This window comes from Coloeus monedula (assembly GCF_965178545.1).
Source record: "Coloeus monedula genome assembly, chromosome: 1".
Classification (NCBI taxonomy): Eukaryota; Metazoa; Chordata; class Aves; order Passeriformes; family Corvidae; genus Coloeus; species Coloeus monedula.
Genome location: NC_138781.1, coordinates 139,616,418 through 139,639,241, shown reverse-complemented (window position 1 = coordinate 139,639,241; position 22,824 = coordinate 139,616,418). Strand labels below are relative to the sequence as shown.

General features: G+C 36.4%; 1 protein-coding gene across 24 annotated transcripts in view; it reads right to left on the bottom strand.

The window, feature by feature from the left end:
* The window catches only part of RIMS2 (regulating synaptic membrane exocytosis 2), a gene marked incomplete at both ends in the record, with an annotated part of 450,969 nt that overhangs the window by 72,600 nt on the left and 355,545 nt on the right, over window positions 1-22,824 (bottom strand). For 3 of the 24 annotated variants that reach the window (XM_082292380.1, XM_082292391.1, XM_082292397.1), the window contains 2 exons: window positions 17,480-17,580; window positions 22,602-22,637. The exons of 17 other annotated variants lie outside the window; for them this stretch is intronic. In XM_082292380.1, the coding sequence (XP_082148506.1) occupies window positions 17,480-17,580; window positions 22,602-22,637 (137 nt within the window). Of the gene's footprint in view, window positions 1-17,479; window positions 17,631-22,601; window positions 22,638-22,824 lie in introns of all 24 variants that reach the window. 4 more of the 24 variants (XM_082292398.1, XM_082292402.1, XM_082292386.1 and 1 more) reach the window with 2 other exon arrangements.

The window sequence follows — 22,824 nt, the reverse complement described above, 5'->3', positions numbered from 1 at the left end:
CAAGACTGGACAGTACAGACTGGTGTACTGGGCTACCATCACAAGTTATGGAAAATGCAACGCAGAGCTATGCTCAGGCCTTCAGCACCATCTGAGCCCCCAGGCAGATGTCACAGCTGTGCCAAACCCTGTGCTGCCATGGCTACACTGCCACTGGCTCTCACCAAACTAAGGGAAAGTCAAGACTTGGATGCCTGTGTGAACACGGGTCCTGCTGCCAGTGGCGCTGCCCCCAGGCCGGGAACACCGCTGGCATGGCAGAGCTGATGTGGCTCTGCTCTGGGGCAGAAAGATGGACCCTAGTGCCACATGGGAATCATTGATTGAATTGTTAACCATATTGCAATCAGGGCATAGATAATTAGGTGTGGTGATTCATAGAATAACAGCCCTCAGCCTGCAGATTCTACACTGAGCTTGCCCAGCAGTCCATGGAAATGAGCCCTTCTGAATTAAACATGAAGTGGCAAACAGTATCAGCATTGCACAAAGTTATTCTGAAGAGTCATTCTGCAGCACACAAAGTTTCGAAAACATGTGGTTTTGATTTTTTCTGTTCCATTTCCACACCTAGAGAATGTCAGTTCTTATTTGTGCCGTATATATCAAATCAGACATTTCCACAAATAAAAAAACCTTATTGTGTTGGTTTGGGGGGGTTTTTTAGCCAATGCAATAGTAATAATCTAGTGGTATATTGTGAAGACTGAGAATTGTTTTGGCAAGAAAAGCAACTTAAAAGTAAATAATTTTAGGAATATAATGTGAAAAAAGATCATCAAATCATTACCTTGTCTCTTTTTTTCTCAGTTGTACATAAAGGTATTTCCCATCAAATGCTTTTTGTTGGACCAGATGTCACTGAAATATTATTTGACTGTTACAGCTTCAGGATGTTTTAAGATTAAAATTGGGTAAGTTAATTGATCCTTTCATTAAATCTGAATGTCTTAATATACAATATTTTTAAAAGGTTTTATTAAGACCTTGTCTGAGTTACCATCTCAGCATCTGCTAGATGTCTAGCAAGGTAACATCAAGTAAATGAAATTAAATTGTCTTTCTTGCTGGATGAAGTTCAGATACCTCATATTCACTCATTAACTGCTCCTAATCAGTCTTTATTCTGCTGCTGAGGTCTACTTTGAACCTTATATCTGACTTGATTTTGTTTAGGAAATGGCTTACAGTAGTGTATTTACTGCGTGTCAGTGTTTCCATAACTCCAGCACAAAAGACCAAAGGAACCATACTGCTTGTCTGACAGAAGCCATGCTGGCACTTTAGTTTTACATTTATTTCTTAAATTGCAGTTCTATATAAGGCAGCTTTTGAAGTGCTCCTTTGCTGACTGCCTCCAGAGAAAAATGGTACTTCCATTGTGCAAATATTGATTTGTTAAAAAGTATTCGGTTCTTTCATGTCATATACTCCAACCATAAAATGCAACCATTTTTTCAGTTTTGTGCTATCACTTTTTTAGTTTTTGTGTGGTTAAAGTTGCCCCAAGGCATCGCATCTTCATATACTTCACATATTTCCTTGCTTTCTTCCTCCAAATTTCACTTTCTTATTTTCTAAAGGTCATTCACTTTCAATTCTAGATCAACTATTGGACTGAAAAAGTAATTTTTAACCAAGTGCAATCCCCCTATTATATCTGAAAAACAGATACCATTTCCCATCCCTCTCCAGTGCTGTCCCTATGTACTGTGCTGTAGGATTTGCACCATCTGAATGCACATTGCCAAGGAACTGCAGCCCACTGTGGCTGGATCAGTATGGCCACTGATTTGGATCATTGGCTTCAGCAACTACCCTGTGTGCTCCACTATCCCTCAGCAGAACACATGGCTACAGGGACAGTAATGAGCCTCATACCTCCCCTGGGTTGGACAATCGGGTGGTCCAGGGTATGGTGAAATGTACCTGCCCACTACGAAGGTTAATTTAAAAGTTTATTTCAGATTCTTTTTTTTTTCTTTTTTAAATACCAGCCACAACAGTAGGAAAATTATCTCCTGGCTTTCCCCACGCTTGAAATACAGGCCTCTTTTGTTGGAATATGGTTAAATTTTCATTTCCACCCCAATAAAGACTCATATAATAAAGGCAACATTCTGGACACTATGACCCATTAAGCAGCCAACCCAACCTCTTCAAGCTGTTTCAAAAATAGGAAGTCTGCTGAAAGCAGAGGGATTGACTAAAAGATGTTTTTGTAATTTTAATAGTAAGATGGTTTTGTCCTAATTTTCAGTGTTGAAGAATGAGAAAAACTTCATTATTACAGATTCTATCAAATAAGTATTCCAAAGTTTCTAAAAGCATTTTTACCTGTGTTAGGAGAATAATCAGCTGGAGAGCCTAACAAAAGGACAGTCAGGTGACAGCGTAGTGCCTGTGCCTTTTAACTTCAAGAGATTAACGTCCTTTTAGTGATGAATTCATGACTACTAAAGCTGAAAAACAAATACCTGCTCTGCTTCCTAATACAACAACCTCTGCAAACGTTTTGACCTCTTTGTGAACTACCAGCAAATGGCTGACAGGCCACATGGAGCTGGAACTCGTCTGACACTAATGCTCTTATTTCCACAACGAAACTGGTTTGGAACTTCTAGTTCAAAGGGAGTTTTAAAGTGTTTCATGTTGCTTTCCTCTAATGTTACCAGTCTTCCATCTCAGACTATACAGTCATGCAGTTGTCCAGGCAATTGACATTGTCAGTGATTTCTAACTGTCTTTCTATTTTATTATCTTTTCTTTTTTTATAGTCTACTCATCAGGTTTTATTTGCTAGCATTTACATAGGGACATACAAATCTGGTCAATGTTTTTAGTGATCAAAATGCTGGGAAGATGTTTCAGACAATTTTCCATTGTGCTACTACCAGAAGATTAAAGAACCATTCTGGACTATTTCAATAGTTCTTTGACTCCCTAACAAAAGCTCTCAGGCAGCCAGAGCACAGCAATTTGAAACGTTCTATAGCTTCCAGTGTGAATTCACAATTCTAAAGGCATTGAAAATTTTAGTTACCACATATCCTTTGAATGAATGTTACTGGATTGTTTGATTCTTTCTAAAACTTTTGTTAATGGCTGCCTAATGAAGGCTGCCATTAAAAATAGAGCCAAATACTTACTAATAATTACAACAATAACATTAGATTTATATAAAGCAAAAAATGCAGACATTTTTACAAAATAACACATACAAATGAGTACATAAAATACATGTTTATCTGCAGCTTTCATACACAGAAACTCAAGATGAAGGCTATGATTAATCTGCCCTTTCATGTAATTTATACTTAGCCAGCTCAGTAATCTGTTTATGTTTGTCATTCCTCTCAAGATCCATCAAGGCAATTGAGATACAGGTCTGCCTTTGGCAGTTCTGCTTTAGCTATCACATGGCACACAGCTGTCCCTCAGGAGATTAATTCTTGCCCTGCTCTTGTATTAGGTATACAATGAGATCCACAGTTGCCTTGATCTTCTCAATATGGAGCTTCAGCCAGTCTACCTTAGACTCATTCTTGGCTGCTGATCATGTCTTCTGCTTTGTAGTCCTGGATCCTATCCTATCTTCCTCCTTTTTATTTCTAATTCTTGGATCCTGCTTTTTTAACCCTATATTTTGCTTCTGATGAGTCACATGGGCATTGTTCCAACTGTTCTCCCTTTAGCCAGTTCTTGCTTCATATTCAGCACCTTTGATCTCCTGAGCCTGGCCCTGTGCACCTCTACTGACATTCTTGCCTTGCACTAACATAAAGGAGAGAGCTAGACATGGTGTTGTTACTTCTGAGCAGCACAGTGACTGGACCAGTAAATCTAGCTGGACGTACAGTGGTTCTCTGTACATTCATCCCTCACTCCCATTCCTTATCCAATAATTTTTTTCCTCAGTATTCAAAACATTCCAATCCACTTCTACCTTGAATAAAAAGAACTGACTGTAACTTGATTTGCAAAACCCACCTTCTAAACCACCCAATTTTCCAATAAATTTAGACCACAAATTAAAACATCAGTAAAAAGGAACATTCATATTTCTATTGAACATGTGTAAAAAACTTACTTCAAAAGTTCTCACATCCCTTCCCTTTGTGGTGTGGTGCCATCTATTTATCAATTTCATTAACCAACACTCACATATGCAGGCTTACAAAGGAGTTCCTAAAACCTGATTTCACCATGGGACTAAGCCATGTTGCAAATAGCATCCTACTGCCAAATTAGGGAAGGAAAACAACAATGAAGAAGATCAAGTGAGTCAGCAGTGGGCCTTGGCAGGAAAGAAGGGCAGCTTTGGTTATATTGACTTGAACACAAGTAGAACAAGAGAAGCGGTTATTCCCCTGTAAGCAGTTTTGAGACCCAAAGCAAAACACTGACCTCAATAAACTAAATTAAGTTTATTTGAAGGCCACCAAGATGGCTGGGGGAGCTGGGATTGTTCTGCCTGGAGAAGTGATGGCTGTGGGAGTACCTAACAGCAGTTTATGAGATCATACAGGGGAGAATGCAATTCACAGCAGCTCTGACTGCTATAAGTAGGCACATTTTTACCATAGGTACAGTGAAGTAATGGATCAAGTTGCCCAGAGAAGTTGTGCAGTTTTCATCCTTGAATGTTTTCAAGACCTGACCAGCTAAAGCCCTGAGAAACCTGTATTAATCTCATGCTGACCTGGCTTTGGACTCCTGCTAGGGGTTTGACCAGACAGCTCTTGAGGCCCTCTCCAACCCAAATTACTCTGTCATCCTATGGGTCAGGGTGATCCAGGAGTTGAAGTTAAAACTCCAAGGGCAGAAGTAATACAGAAGTCACCGATGTATCAGTGCCTAAGGACAACTGGAAATCCAGAGGGAAGTAGTCCAGAGGCAAGACAAATCAAAAGGCAAAAAATCATTGGCTTCACATATGTTGGCATATGGTGTAATTTTTTTAAGAACTCCCAAAGTGCACAATATTATATAAATACAGGAGAGCACTAGAAAATATTCTGGCATTACTTCAAGAGAACTTACAGACCCTGTAAATATTTGGTAAAGTAGGAAGCAGTAAGGCAGTTCTTAAGTATTTGTGTCTTTAAGTGAGCTTGAAAACTAGCTTGACAACAAGTTTGTCTCCCTACAAAAAATATGTTCCTGCAGTAATTTTCAAACACTAAGTAGCTTTTTGCTCTGACAGGTTTTTTAATACAATACGACTTTTGGAATATCGAGGCAACCTCTAATTTCAACTGCACTAATATCTATTCTGAAATCAAGCTGTTATTGATGCAGAATTAATTCACAAAGTTTCATCTAGTCTAGGGAACTAAATGTTATTATTTAATCTTACTTTACATCAGGACCAAATTTTAAAAATTTTGAAAGGAGAGAGCACTGCAAACTTTCTTCTGAAATATATAAAGTTACCACATTATTCCAGACCGTTCAAAATCACAAATACATTGTTTAAAATCCCATCTCTCATATGAAAAACACAGTGGATGAAAAAATGTTGTTTAAGATAAAGTAAAATACAAATAAATCAAGAGAAGAATCATTATAAGCATCACCACAAAAAATTCTTAAGAGGCAATCCAAGATGTGTTAGACATTGGAGTGAAACCACAGGGTTTATGTTGGCCAAGCAGGTGTCTCCTAATATCTCATCAAAAGCTACCTTAAAATCATTATACATAGAGAGAGCTTCTACATCAAATCATAATATAATTGAAACAGGACTCTGGGACACCACAGCTACACCACAGAGTCCTTTGGTGGTATGCCTTATCCACTAGATAACCAGACATCATCTTTAAAAGTGCAGGTAACTACTCTATTATTTAGCAAGGTAATTGAGATGTTTAAGAGGAGTTTTCACAGCTGGAATAAGAAAGTTGATTCTGACAGATTAACTGAGGCAAAAGAGAGACCCAGGTACAGCACATGGTTAGGGTGAAACAGCTATAATTGACTATCTAAACTGGAAGGAATAGAAAATTCCATGTGTCCTGTGGATGGACTTCATCTTGTTACAAGAGCCAATGCCTTGTAACAAGTTATAAGCGAACCACAGAATGCATTCTTGCAAACAGGATATTCCCAATGGTTTTTGAAAGAAAGCCAACATCTTGAAGAAATATGAATCTACATAATATGAAGGTGAATAACTAAGAGCTTCAAAAGAAGAACCCCATAATGATAATTAAGGGTAGAAGGATATCCAACAATCAGCCCCCTTTTCCAAAGTGACAGTAATTCAGGAAAGCAGAAAAAATGGAAAACAAAACTCTTCCAAAGACTTCTTTGAAACATTTACTATGCAAATTTCCTTTCATACTGCTGATCTCCACCGGAATTTTAACTACTATTTAAAATAGGGCACCAAGTTTCACTTTAGAGAAACGGGTCCACAGTCTGGCTGTGTGATGGCGGGTAATAAACTCTAATGTACATCTTCTCAAACTCCCCAGGATCTTTTTGACTGCCACACATTAACTTCTATTCTGTCTTGCACAGAAGGAAGAAAATTGATTTAAAATAGACACCAGAAATCCTTTAGCAATCCACAGCACCCTGTCAAGACTCCTTAAGATGCATCATCACGGACACTGTTCACTGTAAAAAGTCTGGGCTGTTCAAGTCAGGGCTGTTGCAAAACACAGGTATCCAGGGACTTCACAATTTACTGTGCAATTGCATTTAACAGTATCTCCAGTACTTTATTTCCTGGTGAACTTCAGGATGTTTGTAGGACAGTCTGGTGAGCCTACACTTGCTCAATGGGTCCAGTTTGAGTGATAATTCTGTTTTTTCTGATCCTTATTGGTCTTTTAATGCTAGTACATCCTACTCACATTGGATAAACTAAATCAAAGCATGCTTCCTGTATTTGTTTCCATTCCTCAAGTGGTTCACATGCCATTTCTGCCCCCACTGCACTCAAAATCTCTTGTACTTCATACAGACCTGGCATCCAGTCAACAGCTCATTTTTTAAAGAGAGTAACAAGGCAGAATTTCTGATTTAAAAAAAACCTCTTTTGTTTATGATTGTTCTACCTAATTTGGGCTTCTTTAAGATGTTACTTTGCAAATGTCAGCTAGGAAATCAAATAATATGCAGATTATTAATTTTTTTATACATTAACCTGGATTTTAAACTTCATTTCCATAATTCTTTTCAGTCCTTGGGTCTCATGAAAACAAACACAAATAAAATAAAAAGATGGCAAGGCAACCATCTTTTCTTATCACAGAATTTCTGTTTCATTACACTTTATTTTAACCCAAAAGCCTGTTAAGAATTTCAGCATACCTGATGGCTTAAGAACAGAGACATGAACTTTCCCCTTAATCCTACCTTCACTATGTAACATTTCATATGCCTTTCACCAAATTTGTCCTGGGACACAGCACCTTCAAAGGAATTTATGCTGAAGAGAACAGCTGGATTGACACATGGCCAACTGGTGAGTGCTTAGTCCTGTAAGCAGAAGTGCCTAAGGCCACAATTGTTCAAGAACTGGATATAAATATATCTTTATACATCTATGATTCCACTTTTTAAGTCCTTAAATCCATAGATATCAGAGCATAGCCTGCAAAATTAAGCAGGATTTGAAGGGACATCACATAATCTTTTTTTCTTAATCTCTTGTTTTCACTGATTATTAGGATACATCTTGGAAAATCTCTGCACAATAAGAAAACACAAGCTCAGCTGATAACTCTCCTGAAAATTTTCTGCTGATTCATGTCAAGCTAACGGAGAAACAAATCTGCAAGATATAGATACCACCATTTCCTTATCAATCCATAAACAAGGTAAACTGCTTAGAAAACAATTTCCCTAAAACATATTTCCTCAGCAGCTTTACTCTTGTTTTATTGCAACTAGCGAAAAAAAGGCTGCAGGGAGATCCTGAGCAAGCAAACTGCTCCTACAGATCAGAAAAACTGAACTGTCTTTTTCTCTCAGTCATTGTCCTTGAGGGAGTAATTAGAAAAGAATTATTATTTATGTGTCCCATATCTCATTGTAAATACTGTGATCTATCTCTGCTTGCTTGTAAGGTCAATCTGAGTTCACTTTTACTGAAAACATGCAACATCTATTAATACTATTTACAATTTCATCTTTACCACATCTTTGTTGCAGAAAAGAAACAACTAAAAAATATCAATTGAAACTGCATGAGAAATTTAGTTCATTTCGCAAGACAGGTACCTAGATTGGAACTATTCTGAGATCAAAAGCTTCTGTTAACATTTTTGAAGATCTTTAATGTCTATGAATTCTTAGAATAACTTCAGTTCTTGAAGTTATTTTCATCTTACAAATGTTTCCTTAGGATAGCATTAACATAGTATTTCCCAAATTTATGTGACTCAAAACTAGCTTAGATGAGGGAAAGGAAATATTTTAAACTGCCTCCTATATATCATCCAATCTGCTTCTTTACAATTCTTGAAACTGAGAGTCAGCCTGTTAACCAGAAGTAAATTTAAAGTATTGTCTCTTAGTTACAGAACACTATGTCACAGTGTTTTGAATTTTTTAATAGAAAATCATATGCTAAGTAAAGTTCAGATATTTTTACTTATCTATTTGTTTCAGATTAAACTGCAGAACCATGCAAATCGCCGGAATTGTTTTTTACATTATGGCATATGTAACTCAAGAGAAAGCAGAAACAGAATTATGCATCCTGGTTCTCTGAAGATGCTCTTTATGATGCAACTAATATAAAATCCTTTAAAGATTTTCCATGGTTTGAAGAAAAAGATATATCAGAAAAATTTTACTGTGATACAACAAGCAGAAGCTCAGCCAAAATTGTGTTATTCCCTGCTATTATTCACTGACTCCAGACTGTCAGTGAAATCTCTGGTAAAACTGATTTCCATCGGCTGAAGGAGGATAATACTCCTCCTGATAAATTACTGAAGAAAATACTCTGTTGCCTAGCACTACACAATACTAGTTCTTGTATGCAAAGCCTTTACTTCCCAGAAACAAGTCAGAAATCCCACAGGTTAGCAAGGACACAGTGGTAATTTCATGTCTTAGTAATATTCTCACTACAAGTGTTGCTGAAGGCATTGAGACTTTACAAAAACCTCCCTATGCTGAGACTCCAAGGTCCTGACCCTACTTTGATTAGCTCCATTGTGCAGAATCACCTCTTTCAGAATAATGGTTGTGTGCTAGATCTCCCTAAATCCTTCATATGAACTACTTGCAGTACAGATGCTTGAAGCCAAAGTTGTATTCCTGAAAAATAACCATAAGAGTTTAGGTAGTTAAGGTACTTAATAAAAAAAGAATCAAAAACCCACAGAAAAATCTGATAGATATACATGGCATTCTTTCCTGTGTGACAGCTGGCAAAAATTCCTCAAAACCTCAAACCTACTGTTTGGAAAAAAGTTGATAAGCTGGTGAAATTTTCATTGATAATTTTGGGGTTGCTATCAAAGAAAATAAACCTATTTAATAAAGATGAGCACTCCCAGATGATAAGAAAACATCCACACCACTAAAACCGTTTCACTGGTTCATCGTTATAGCCAGAGTTAAGAATGGTAACAGTAAAGTGTGGGAAAATCCTCCCTCTAAGGTGTGCTCAGCTAAAGCACACGGAGCGGCTCTCCCAGGAGCACCTCCTGGAGCTGCTGTAGCACAGGAGAGCTGGGCAGGGCAGGAGGGGTGTGAGGTGAGGGGGCAGCCAGTGTTCCTGCCTCCAAATCTGACAGTGCTCTGTCCCTTCTGAACCACCCCCTGTGAAGCAGACAAAGGTCCTGCTTCTTCAGCCTGGAGAAGAGAAGGCTCCCGGGAGACCTTAGAGAAGCCTTCAGTACCTAAAAGGGCCTACAAAAGAGCCAGAGAAGGATTTTTCTACAAGAGCCTGTAGTGATAAAAGGAGGGGTAATGGCTTTAAACTGAAAGAGCAGATTTAGATATTAGGAATAAATTCTTTACTGTGAGGGTGGTGAGACACTGGAACAAGCTGTCCAGAGAAATTGTGGATGCCCCATCCCTGGAAGTGTTCAAGACGCGGCTTGATGGGGCTTTGATCAGCCTGGTCTAGTGGAAGGTATCCCTGCTCATAGCAGCGGAATAGGAAGCAGATGATCTTTAAGGTCCCTTCCAACCCAGGCCATTCTGTGATTCTGTGGCTCATTTTGGATCCTACACATTTAAGCAGGCTCTGTGCAAGCCCTGCACTGAGATTTCAGGTCTGTCCTTTCTAAGCATGTGCCACACTTTCCTTGATTTTTCAAGGTCACTAACCTAGCAAATTGATCTAGCAAACCTGTTTCCATCACGGAGCCACTGCTCTAGACTTGCTGTATTTGATATGTGAATAATGGCTTTTTTGTACATATTTGCATGGTACAGAACTAAGTAGCACAAAGTGGTGTGATACACGTTATCACAGATTATCATTCTCACTTCATAGAGTTCTCTGATTTTTGCAGTAATTCAATTAACTTCATATATTCTCTATTTTTGAATGTCACACCTTGGCACACAGATATTTAGTACGTATTTCCCACTTAATTTTTTTTCTTGTTTTCTGCAGATTTTCTCACTTATTATCAGCATAACACCAGTTTCAGAACAACTTAAATAATTAATTCAAGCATAGTCACAGTATTTTGTACATTAATTGCCAGTTAGTTCAATAACATCTTGGAACTTTTCAGCTTAAATTCAGATTAAAACTGTAAAAAGAAATAATTGAGTTTACTGTGAAAAGACAGCCACTCTGAACAAAAAGACCAATAGTTTAGCAATTTGCTTGTCTATACAAAGCCTTCTGAAAGGAAAATATTTTCTATTATAAAAAGGATAAAAGGATTTAAGATAAATTGCAGTGATTGCTCTGGCTGGAAGTTGATCAAAACATCACCATCGTGAGTTTAAAATTTGATTATTAATGGAATGGTTACAATACTCAATTGAACCTGGTTTTTACAGAAAGCTTTTGATATAAGTTTTGCTGTAAATTTCATATATATGTGCTTGCTAAATTTTTTTTTCTTGAAAATACTTACTTTTTGCAAAAGAATATTTACTCATTGCTGTAAAATACAAGCCTATGGTACACTTAGAATTTATGCTTTTTTAATGGAAATCCAATTCTCTGCTGTTGAAAACCCCTTTTTTTTCCTAGTGGACTCTTATAATGAATGAAAATTCAGAGCTAAAATAGGCTTATGGTTTTATTTTTTTACTTTATGGGTCATTTTTTCTCTTTGAGATTCATTGTAAAATTATAAGGTACTTTAATAACATTCTATAATGTATTTAACCTCTTCTTTCTGAACATGATTACCTATAGAAGCTTACACAAAATCTAAGAAAATGTGTGACAACAGAAAGCACCTGTTGATAGGTAAAGACAGCCAGTATCAGTCTACTTTCAGATATTTAAATTTCAGCCACAATCATCATATGTGAATGCAGTTTTTTTGTTAACCACAGAATTACATTTAAAAATACCCTAAATTTCTGATAGAGACATGGATACTCAGGATTAAAAAAAAAAAAGAAAATTATCAAAGCCAAAATAAGTGAAAAGAGGGCTTGAATTTAATGAAAAATAAAAATGACAGCAACAGAAATATTTTCTGAGAGTTTGCACATCTTTGACTAAAGAAGAAAATACTAGAAATCACAGCAATCCACATCTATATTCAAAGTCATTAAATTAATTCTAACACATCCGCAAAATACAGTTTGATAAAAATAGAAATTAAAGAAGAGGTATTTTCTACATTACCACGTATATAGAGTTCAATTATAGAATTCTGAATTTATTTCATTTAGTTATATTTTTAAGTCTTATAATTGAGCTTTAAATCCTGTACTTATAGGAGCCAGAACTTCCATTTCAGCAATTTATTCCAAAATTTTTTTGTATTAAAAATACAATTAAATACTTGATTGAAAATATAAATGCTACCAGCACTATGGACCAGAGAGAGTCTCTGCTACTGACCAGCAAAATTCCTTACATATCACACACACATGAGAATGATTGATTAGGTGACCTGAGCACGCACAGGCTGTTGGGAGTGACAGGACCTGTCATTCCAGACCAGCTGGTTGAGCTACCAAGTTTCTGTCCCAAAGTACAATACTCATTAGTCCATAGGAAAGCACAAAAGCCATGGAACATGCTATAAGTAAAATGTTTCCTCAGCTGGGAAGTTCTTTATTGGTCTAATTGGTGTTTGGTTTATTTTCCAAAGATAAGAGCTTACTGGTGTGGAGGTGAGCAATGGGAGATGAAGGGAATTACACACTGCTATTCCCATTTGTAAGCCTATCAAATTCTACTGGTTAGGCCCTTAGCTGAATGGGTATTCTACAGAAATTTATTGCACTGAATATTTGTATGTGGTCTTATCTCTGTTAGTCTTTGCTTTTTTAATTATTCTCCAGCAGAACTCCATTCTAATTATTTTGTTTTTCCAAGTTTTATCCAGATATTTAAAATTTTAAAATTTAAACTGGTATGTTAAAAAGAAATACATACAAAACAATTTATGCACTGTTTTGAGGGCATATGGATATCTAACTAGCCTCCATTTTGTATTTAGTATTTTGAATATTTCTAATTACATTCTTAACAACATCAGTTGTAAGAAACAATTATAGATCAAATATTCATAATTATTATAATTATCAAATTATTACTGGGCATATCATGATCCTCTGAGAACTTTAAAACAGTTGTCAATATAAAACCAACATAAATCAAATACAGCTTATAGGCAGCAAAATATCAAAGTTCTCAACATCTCTTTAGTTGGATGTTTGTTTAATTCCCCTCTCCACATGGGTTTCAAGAAGAAAGGTGGCAAGTGCTTCTGCTAGCACTCTGCTGCTCTGTGTACTGCTCTGCTTTGATTTTTAATGAGGAGAAAAAGGGATTCCCAAAACACCAACAAACGAAATCTTTCAATCAACAGCACAGGTCAGAGGATACCACATGTAACTGTACCCATGGCACAACTATTTACTGCAGGTTTCAGAGGGGAAAGGCAGCTCTTGGCAGCACTTCTGCACTTTACAAGATCTTACAATTAAGATCTGCTTCTGAGGCATTCAAATTCAGCCTCTTCCACCTCCAGATCTCACGTTCCCTCACACAGAATCACTGCTGAATCAAAGTGTCTCATTCTGAAGAACTGCAGCTGTTCTGTCTGCATGCTCCAAGAGCATTTCAGCTGTATCTACTACACTAGTCAAATAAACTAAGCATATGCTTGACTCTTCTTTTCCACAGTTTAATTTGTCTTGGTCTTGTTATCAGGTTAGAAGATCACAAAATCGCATGCTAGTATGCCTTATAGTACTATTCTCCTACACCAAATACAGAGAATTATGCTTGTATCTAAAACTTGAATTGTGGTTATTGATTATCAGGAACTGCAGTTTTACATACATCTGACAATGCAGAAAGCTTCAGTCTTATCATCAATATGAATCATTAAAGGTGGAGTTAGGAAATCCTCTTTGATGTTCTATATTATTCTGTATTTGATGTACTCTTTTCCACATTTGGCTAAATGAGCTTCTTCAGCAAAAAAATCAGGTTTTATCTGCTCTTTTACCTCTTTTATCCCAACTTTATTCCTTGTTGCACTAACATATTATATTACTAATTACTACATTACTGACTATTACTAATTGCTATATTATGTAACTGGATTTCTCTGCCTTTTTGTAGGTCATTATTTTTTCCTAATAAAACAAATAAAACAAGTCTCAAGATACTTAGAGGTTTAAATGTGTGTCAGAGAGCTGTCAGTCTCTGTTTTATCTTTGATCCTAAAGAAAGCTATAGTTTCTCTGTTGCAATTTCTACATAAATCCAGCTCCCTTTAGTTTGACATCCAATGCTTTTAGTGATCAGACTTCTCTGTAGTGGTTAATATAGCCTGAGTTAATGGAATTCTCTCTTGATTCTACACTGAATGCAAATACTTCTAGGGTTCCATATACAAGAAGTATCTTCTCTCTTTTTTTCTCAGTATCAACAAAGCTTTTTAACTCTCCTAAGCTGATCCACTGTGCACGTTATAATCGTGGGGCAAGGAGAGAGGAATGACAGGATTTCTCACATCCTTCATCCTAAGTTTGTCAGCAGGAATTCCTGAATCTGAGCACTGGTGGGAATGGCCAGGGGAAGGAGCTGCACACCAAATATAGCGCTACCAATCTGTTTGCCAGAAGAGGTAATGGTGGCAGTATCAAGCAGGAAGCAAGGCAGAGAGGTGCAGAGAGGTTTGATGAGGCATTTTGGGAAGTGACTTCAAAAGCCAGTTCCACAAAATGTGAACTATGTGAGTCCAGCATCTGGCTCTCAGCTCCCATCTTGGCCCTTCCCTCTTCACAGTACATCTTGCTTAACAATGTAGAACTGGGAAGCTTAGTTCTTATGCAAAACAATAAACTAGTCACAGAAAGATTCTTGAGCAAAACCACACAAATCAGGTTGGTGTTGCAGAGGCACAGTATGATAAATGGACAATTTTGTCTCTGGTGGAAAACTCTTGTGCTACTGTGGGTTTTTTCTATTTCCAGAATTCAGGTTTTCCTGTATGTCAGCATCTACCAGCCCTGCAGTTCACACAGTAGCATACATCCTATTTAGTACAAGCCTACTAGTACTCAATAAGCAGAAATAGTTGTTCCAATATCAGAAATTAATTTACCTGATTCTTAGTGCCTACAATGTTTTTCTATCTGCTTAGCTGTAAATATTCATATGAAAGTTAATATGTTGCTTGCTTTCCATATGTCTGTCCTGAAACCACACTTCAGCAGCTTCTGAAGGAAGTTATTTAAGGAAATAACTCTTCTACACCCTGCTAAACTAATGTATACAAAATTTTATAGAAGCAGAATAATTATTGTTCCAAAAATAATGAGCCACGTATAAGAACAATAAAAATACAATCTGAAATTTTATCAATCATGAGGAAAAAATATAAGGGAGCATCAATTTTATAATTCAGTAGCTTCTAAGAACATTGAAGTCTGGAATTACACTTTTCCCACAAGCTGCTTAATGTATGACTATGCACAGCAGAAGGGTATGTACCTTCTTCTAAAGCCTCTAGCACTGACTTAGGTAGCACAAAGCTAGAGAGATAGAATACAGGATGCCTATTTCAATATTTGAATATTTAATACAATTTCAACTTTTATAGCTTTTGCCTTCTCAGAAAGGAAAGATATTGGGTATTTTTTCTTAACTCAAAGTAATCAAGAGGGACATAAAGATGCTGTTGACCTGTTGACTTCTATTTAAAGAAAGAAATAGAACAGAAAAGGCAAAAGAAAATTCTATGTGCTGGCTTTCCTGAATGTGGCTTAATGCCTACTTAATGACATCCTTCTCAGGCATGGCACTCATGACTGCCTGCTTGTGCCAGTTGAGAGGTCTAAAAAAATTGAAGTCACTGTATACGGTACAGAACATTTCAGTCAGCACTTGACATACGTGTTTCAGTTCACGATTCCAAAAGAATTTTTGTAGAAACCAGGTAGATAAATTGTACTTACTCGTTTTCTGTCTCTAGATAATACAAGAATTTAATTAAGGGGAATTGAAGCAGTGGTGAAAAAGTGAAGACAGAACTCTCATATGGCTTATGAGAGTTATGGTTCTCATATGGCTTTGAAACTACACGATTTTAAGAATTCATGTTGAATTAATACATATATGTGAATATTCAGTGTCTAGTTCCACAGGTTCATTGATATAATAAATAACTCATTTTCAAGTACTGAAACTACACTTAAGCAGAAGAGTAAATTATATTTTTATTTCTGGAGACATTGTTTGATGTGTGCAATAAATAAACCACCATATTCATAAAATTATTCAATTTATAATTTTCCTCTAATACATTCCAATAATACTGAACGCAAAATTTTAATTAAAAAGATAAAAGATGCAGAGTGAGGCCCAATAATATGGTGTAGGTGAAATGGCAAAACAAGGGTAGTAAATACTTCCTTATGTAGATATATTCTATCTAACTCCTTTACATGAGAACCAATTTAATCTGCACCAGTCCTACTTCTGACTCAAATTTCAGTGAAGCATTGAGGGAGCAGGAAAATCAGCAGATCAAGTCTGGTCATACATACAGTACATAAAGTCATATTTTTGTGGTACATACGGTCACAACACTTACGATGAGGTCTGCTCACAGTATTACGTTCATCTCTAAAAAGGTGACACCTTTCAAAGCCAACAATATAGAAACACTTTGCCATAAGTGTCAAAATAAAAGAAACATCTAAACACGACAGTATCCAAGTCCCTCTTACATGTTAATAAACATTCCTATGCCTTGTGTAGTTAAAACGACATTTGCAAAATACCCAAATAACCATGAAGCACGTCTACAGAGTTTTGAAGTATCTTAAGCCATTTTCACGGTCTTGGTTTTGTCAATTCTATTTTCATTAACAGGGTTTTCCATTTGGAAATGGACTTTGCTAAAGCTCTTCTATTTTCCCACACTGAAATGTATATTCTAGAAATTATATGAAGTGTATTAGTCTACATTATCTTCAAAACTAATAATTATACTAATTATAATAATAATTAATAATTAATAAAATTGATTCTTTATTTCCATTCAAATACTAAATGTCTCATTTTATAGTAGCTTTGCCAATCCTGGGAGCAAGGAAGCAAGACCTGGAAATAAAAGTCTAAAACAGATTTCTCTTCCTCAGCCAGGTTTTTATAGGTCAGAAATCTCATGTTTTCCACTTATAATACGACCTCAATTAATGAAGTCTTTTAGAGGACACTAAATTATTTTTATATAATAGAAATTTAAATTGAAAATATCTTGATTATTTTAATTAACACACTCTATATGACATGACCCTGTTCCAGATAGCAGGAAATTTTGGATAGTGTATTTAAGGTTATACTACTACATAGAGATTCAGATTCTTGGAAATCTGCCACAGCTGGGGTGAAAGCTTTTGTTGATGTATAAAACACTTTTCCAAGTGCTAAAAAGCCACTAAGTAACACTTCATCTTCCAGTTTTCAATAGATCAAGATAACTCTCTGTTCAACTATATGAAAGCCATGAACAAATTTCAATAGCTCTCATTCCATCTGTCACTCAATAAACATCTTTTTTCCTTCTCTTTGAGTTTTTAAATCATGGCACTATTGTTCATTCTGATAGACAATTACACTGCTTCTTTCATTTGCTTTAACTTACCCTTCTTAAATTTTAATAAACAAGAACACTGTGTGTTAAGAATTTTGCTGCACATTTCCAAAATTTTATTATAGACACACAAGAAAATTTTACTGAAGAAACAACCTGGCACTCATCTATTACTTTCTAATAGAATGTTGGGTATTTCAGTTTCGCATATTTTGTTGCTTTTCAAAACAAAACTCCCTTGCCTTAGAATGATAATCTTGTTCCAGCCTGGAATCTGATCCTGCTACCTGTTTGTACTTGCTCATTTTCATTTGGCGATTCCTTTCTTCTACATCCATTGCACCTGTTAAGTTAAAAACAGAAGAAGAAAAGAAAATAAATACACAAGCAGTCCTCAATTCCAAGGTTAAAATTATGCTCACGGAAATTTTAATAGAAAGAGATGAAATTTGATTTACTTAAATTCTGTGCATATAATTTTAGTTCCTGAATTACAATTTTTCAGAAAACCAGAAAGTTGTAACACAAGGAAAATAGCAGATAAGTATTTCAGCAGAATCTTAGTAAGTGTTGTATTATCTACACAATTCAAATGAAGCCAACTTTGTGAAAAAACCTCAATATAAATGAAACACAATGTTTCCACAGAACATAATTTTACTTTTTTAGTAATATTCAAGAGAAATTGAGTCTTTTATTTAATAAAGAGGAATAGAAAGATAACCTGCTTATTTGGGGTAGAGATTCTGGTTCTGCATTTATTATAGTCTGACTTATTAAATTAATAATCAAGTAACAACCACAGACTAGCAGACCTTCCATTTACTATTTGAGTATATTCTTACTATGCTCAAAAAATTTAAAGATGACTAAAGGAATCTTAAAGAGCCACCCAGTGGCATCACTGTATTACATTGTAATGAAACACAGCTTCAAGAACAATTTCAGGATTCACTCTTCCTGGATCAAATACATGATTAGTTTCAGTCAGGGATGGGTTCTCACTACATGACTCAGGCAGCAACTGGTTTCAACAAACTGGTACTGTAATACCACGATTTACAATGTAAAATAATAAGGAATTAAGTGACAAAGCTGAGGTGGAAGACTGAGAAATAGAAAAATGAGAGGAAGAAAACAGCTTACAAAAGATTTTCAAACAAAATATATGTGTGTATACACATATTCAATTCTTTTCTGCTTTAACCTGGTATAAGTCAAGCATAAATCATTATCCGCCAAATGCTAAAAAGCATTCATTTTGACTGACATTTTTATTAAACTATCCATAATTTTAACACAAAAGTTGTCTAGGATTAAAAATTCAGAAACCCACTAGTCATAAATAGAATTTTCTGTATATTGTATGTATTGAGCAATCTGGACCATATTTATGGAACTGAGATGGGAATATTAGATTCCAGTGTATTAAGAAACCTGATTTAAACTCTGAACTTCAGCTGTAAGTCATAATCTAACAACAAACTGGGGCTCTGCACAGAACCTGGGCCTCTCAGCTTTGTATTTTCTTTCTTGAGAACAATAGGGGTAGTAGCATATACTATGCGAGCTGCCACGTAAATGTTGTGGCACTTCATAGGAAATCTGGAAGGAGAGGAGGTGAAAGGAAATGGGAATGCAAAAAGACTAAGCTGTTCTGTTCTCTATAAACCTTCTGGCTTCTAGTTTTTGTATTCTAACTCTCTATCTTTACTTCCTATAGCAACATGAAAGAAAAGACTTCATCAAAAATTCTAAGAGAAATTAAATTTAAGAAAAATTAATGAGAAAGAATAAATGGTGTTTTATAGGGAGAAATAAAATGAAAAAGAAGCAGATGAAAAATTCTAAAATAAAGTTCAGCTAGTTTTTTGTATCATAATTTTCCTCACCCATTATAGAACCCATTGCACTGTTTGTCAATTTATCATTAAGATGAAGTGACTTTTTTAGGATCTAGTTTTAAAAACTCTAAAGATTTTTTTTTCTCTTGGAAACAAAAACTTTACACTGGAAAACGGTATCTTCTTTTTTCAATGACAGAAGTAACATGTACATTTTTTTGAAGTAAAATACTCCAGCCTCCTCTCAAAGAAAGAAATCATCTTTTGCTGAAATCATAATATTCTGCAAATCTTCTTGTCATTTTTCAGTAATGTAAGAAAGGAGATATTTTTCACAAAAAGGGAAATCTTGTCAATTTTTCTTGTGTTTTCTTATTAAATCATTGCATGTGTTCTTTGTCTCCAGACATTCTGCCAAATTTCAGGAAATTGAAAGTGAAGAAATAACGCTTCTTGAGCATAAATTAGAAATTTCACAATTACTTGAGAAAATATTCATTCTTATCTATGATCAGTTGACAAAGTGGAAGTTAGATTTCCAAAAATCTAATTGCCTATGATCTATAAAAAGTATGCCACTCAAAAGGGGAGCATAATATATAAGACCTTGGTATGAGGTGTCTGCAAAAAAACAAGCAAAATTTGTAGCTTATGTTTTCTCAAGAGAAAAACAAGACAGAAAAATTTTGAAAAAAATTATTCAATTCTCATAAAATTTTATTAAAGGAAAATCTAACTTGCTTTGTATTTTTGAAACTGTCTTTAACAAGTGAGTGAATTCAGTTATGTGCAAAAGGAGGAAAACCTAAGGGCAGTGGAAAGTTCCTAATGCAGAAGACCAGCTCTGGTTCTACTGTACATGGAACTGACATGCAGCAGGAGAGTGCAGGGTTACTGTGTGCCCGGGCTGATCTCACTGTGACTTCAGCCAGATGCAGCTGTGACCTGGATGGGAGTAGGAAAGGTTGAGAGAGCGTCACAGCACTTCCCATTCCCGTGCTCCGGTGTGAAAGCATGTCACACTAAGTGGTGGGAATGCAGGGCTGTCATCACCTCCACTTCTGCTGGCAAATCTCTACTCAGCTGACACCTATGTGGGAAGGTTTAGCAGGAGCAGAAAATACTTCTAGAGAGTTCAGTAACCGTCTGGGTGCATTAAAAGTTTCAGCTTTCAACATGAGTTTGGTAACCAAGGCAGAGCACCTGTCCTATCCCAAGGACCTCACTGCAGTAAGGAGCCATTCATGGAGCATGTGTCAACAAAGCAGAACTAACCTGAATCTAACCATTTTTTACCAACAGTGGTTAAAATGTAGGAACATAAGCTTTCACACATCTGAATCACTCAAGGGCTGACTGAGCCCATGTTCTTAGATCCTTAGCTAGAGCGCAGTACAACACATTTTCAGGACTGACACTAGAAAAGTTAAAGCTGCTTCTGATATACTGATGTACTGCCACAATGTACCAAAGTGTTATGAAACCAAATTTTGGCCAGGTAAAATGAGTTCATTTCTGCCTGAACTTCCTTCCAGAATTTTGCTTATAAACAGTAGTTGTGCCTCCAACAGAAATATCCAACGAGATACTCATATTCCAGCCATATGAACACGAAAAATTAAGACTGAATGGAAGAACAAAGCCTGGTGCTACTCACCAGACCTAACTGGGGTCATTGCACAGTAGGCAACATTCTGGAGTTTTGCTTGTTTTGAACTCTCTAACATTAAAAACCCATGGCCTGAAGGTTAGTTCAGTGGGGTTTTCATGGGCGCAAGGAAATTCCTGGCTGACCAAGACAACTGCTGTTTCATTACCAGCCATTCCCCATATTTTGAGAAGAGAGTGTGCTGAGGGAAAGCAATATAACTACAGTGCAAAGACTCCCGAAATGCCAGAGTAAGGCACAGAAGGACTGTGCAGTGCAGCCCTGTAATCTCTCCTTAGATCCACAAGGACTGCAGTGAGAGACTGTTGTGCTAGAGCTTAGCTCTAGTGACTACAGTAGATTAAACCTTAGGCCACGTGAATTCGACCTTTGTTTTTATCTATGGAAATGTAACCATTAGACAATGAACTGTAATTTCGACTTTAGCTATAGGATATTTTGTAACAAAAGATAGGGAAATTTCTCAAGGCACAGGCAAAAGGGTGCCTGGAGGCTGCCGGATTAAATCAGAAGAGAAGACCCCAGATGCTGCAAGCAGGATTGGATAAGCAGAAGTGCAATTGGAAAATTAAGCCACCTATAGAGACTATAAAATCCAGTAACAAGCAACAGGCAGAGCCCCTATTCAGAGGCACCCAGCTTCAGCTGTAACTACTATTGCCTACTAAGCATAGTAGAAAAAGGAACTCTGCTTGATTCTTTTACTGAAGTGGAATCTAGGGATAAGCCCTATTGAGGTAAGATCCACAATAATTCCTATCAAGGTCTAGCTGGTTGCTGTATAATTCCATTCCTACAACAGGAGTCAGGACAGGCACTAAAATCAATGCTTAAAAAACATTATTTTCATGTTTTAACTTGAAATAAGCTAAGATTAAAAAAGATAAATTTCAGCTACTTTACCACTAAAGTGAAGGGCTGCAATTGGTGATTTGATTAATACCTAACTTTTCCTAACCTCAGCTGCTCACTGAGTCACAGTTTTACAAGGAGATAAGCAATCATTGAATTCAGCCTGGAGCTAAAGATTGTTATTTGCTCTTCAGGTCAAATACTGGCTACTCGCTAGGGTAAGACTCTTCAGTTGATAGCCTGTGATCCACACCAGAGACAAAAGGGACAACAAACTGGCCTTATCATCCAGCTCAGCCTAAGGCAAACCTATCTGGCTAAAAATCAAAATAAAACCAGCTGGGACCTCTGCTCTTTCATTCTTTCTTTCATTGTCTTCTCCAGTGGAAATTATTAAACCATTCTAGTTCCTAGAGGTGATGGTGATCCTATACCAGGATTTCAGTTTGGACAAGGAGTTTGCTGTACAGTGAGGTTTCTGGGGCACAAAGAGTTAAAGGGAATCAGGTATGGAAGAGTGGAGTTTCCCTTACAATATTAGAACCGATTTTGTTTTGGATACATATGGACAAAAGGGATACAAAATCTGGGAGGGACAGCCACTAAGGCATGGGGAAAAAACTCATGATGAGGGGACTAAAGTAACACTGATGCTTTAGAAATCAGAAACCTGTAACAGAGCAGAAAAACGTGCAGGTGAGCATGCTCAGTGTTTGGAGAGGGGAGGACAGAAAAGAAGTCTTAAAGTGTATGACATCTGCCTTTAGCTGATTCTGGTCTCTTTCTTCCCATTTCTCACCCTTATTGGACACCCTTAAAACAGCAAAGGAAATACATTCGGGAAAGCCCTCTCTTAGGTTCCATTTTCTAGTGTCTATTTTGAAATCCCCAAAATACATCAAAATTGCACTCCAACTCTTTGCTACATATTTGCTTAAACATAACAGATCAAAGAATTTAAGGGAAAAGCACAAAAATATTTTTAATAAGTCACCCTACCTGTATCCCCATTCTCTGGATCTGTTTTCTTTTCTTCTACAAACAAATGAAAGCAATACGTAAAGCAAAAAGAGGGGGAGAGAAAAAAAATGCAGAAATAATAATAAAAGTAATATAAAAATGCATTAAAAAGGAAAAAATTGACAAAACTCAGCAAATTAATATAACTTGAAGAATTTAGTCAACCAACCAAGTATGATGCTCTAAATCTAGAGGCATATTC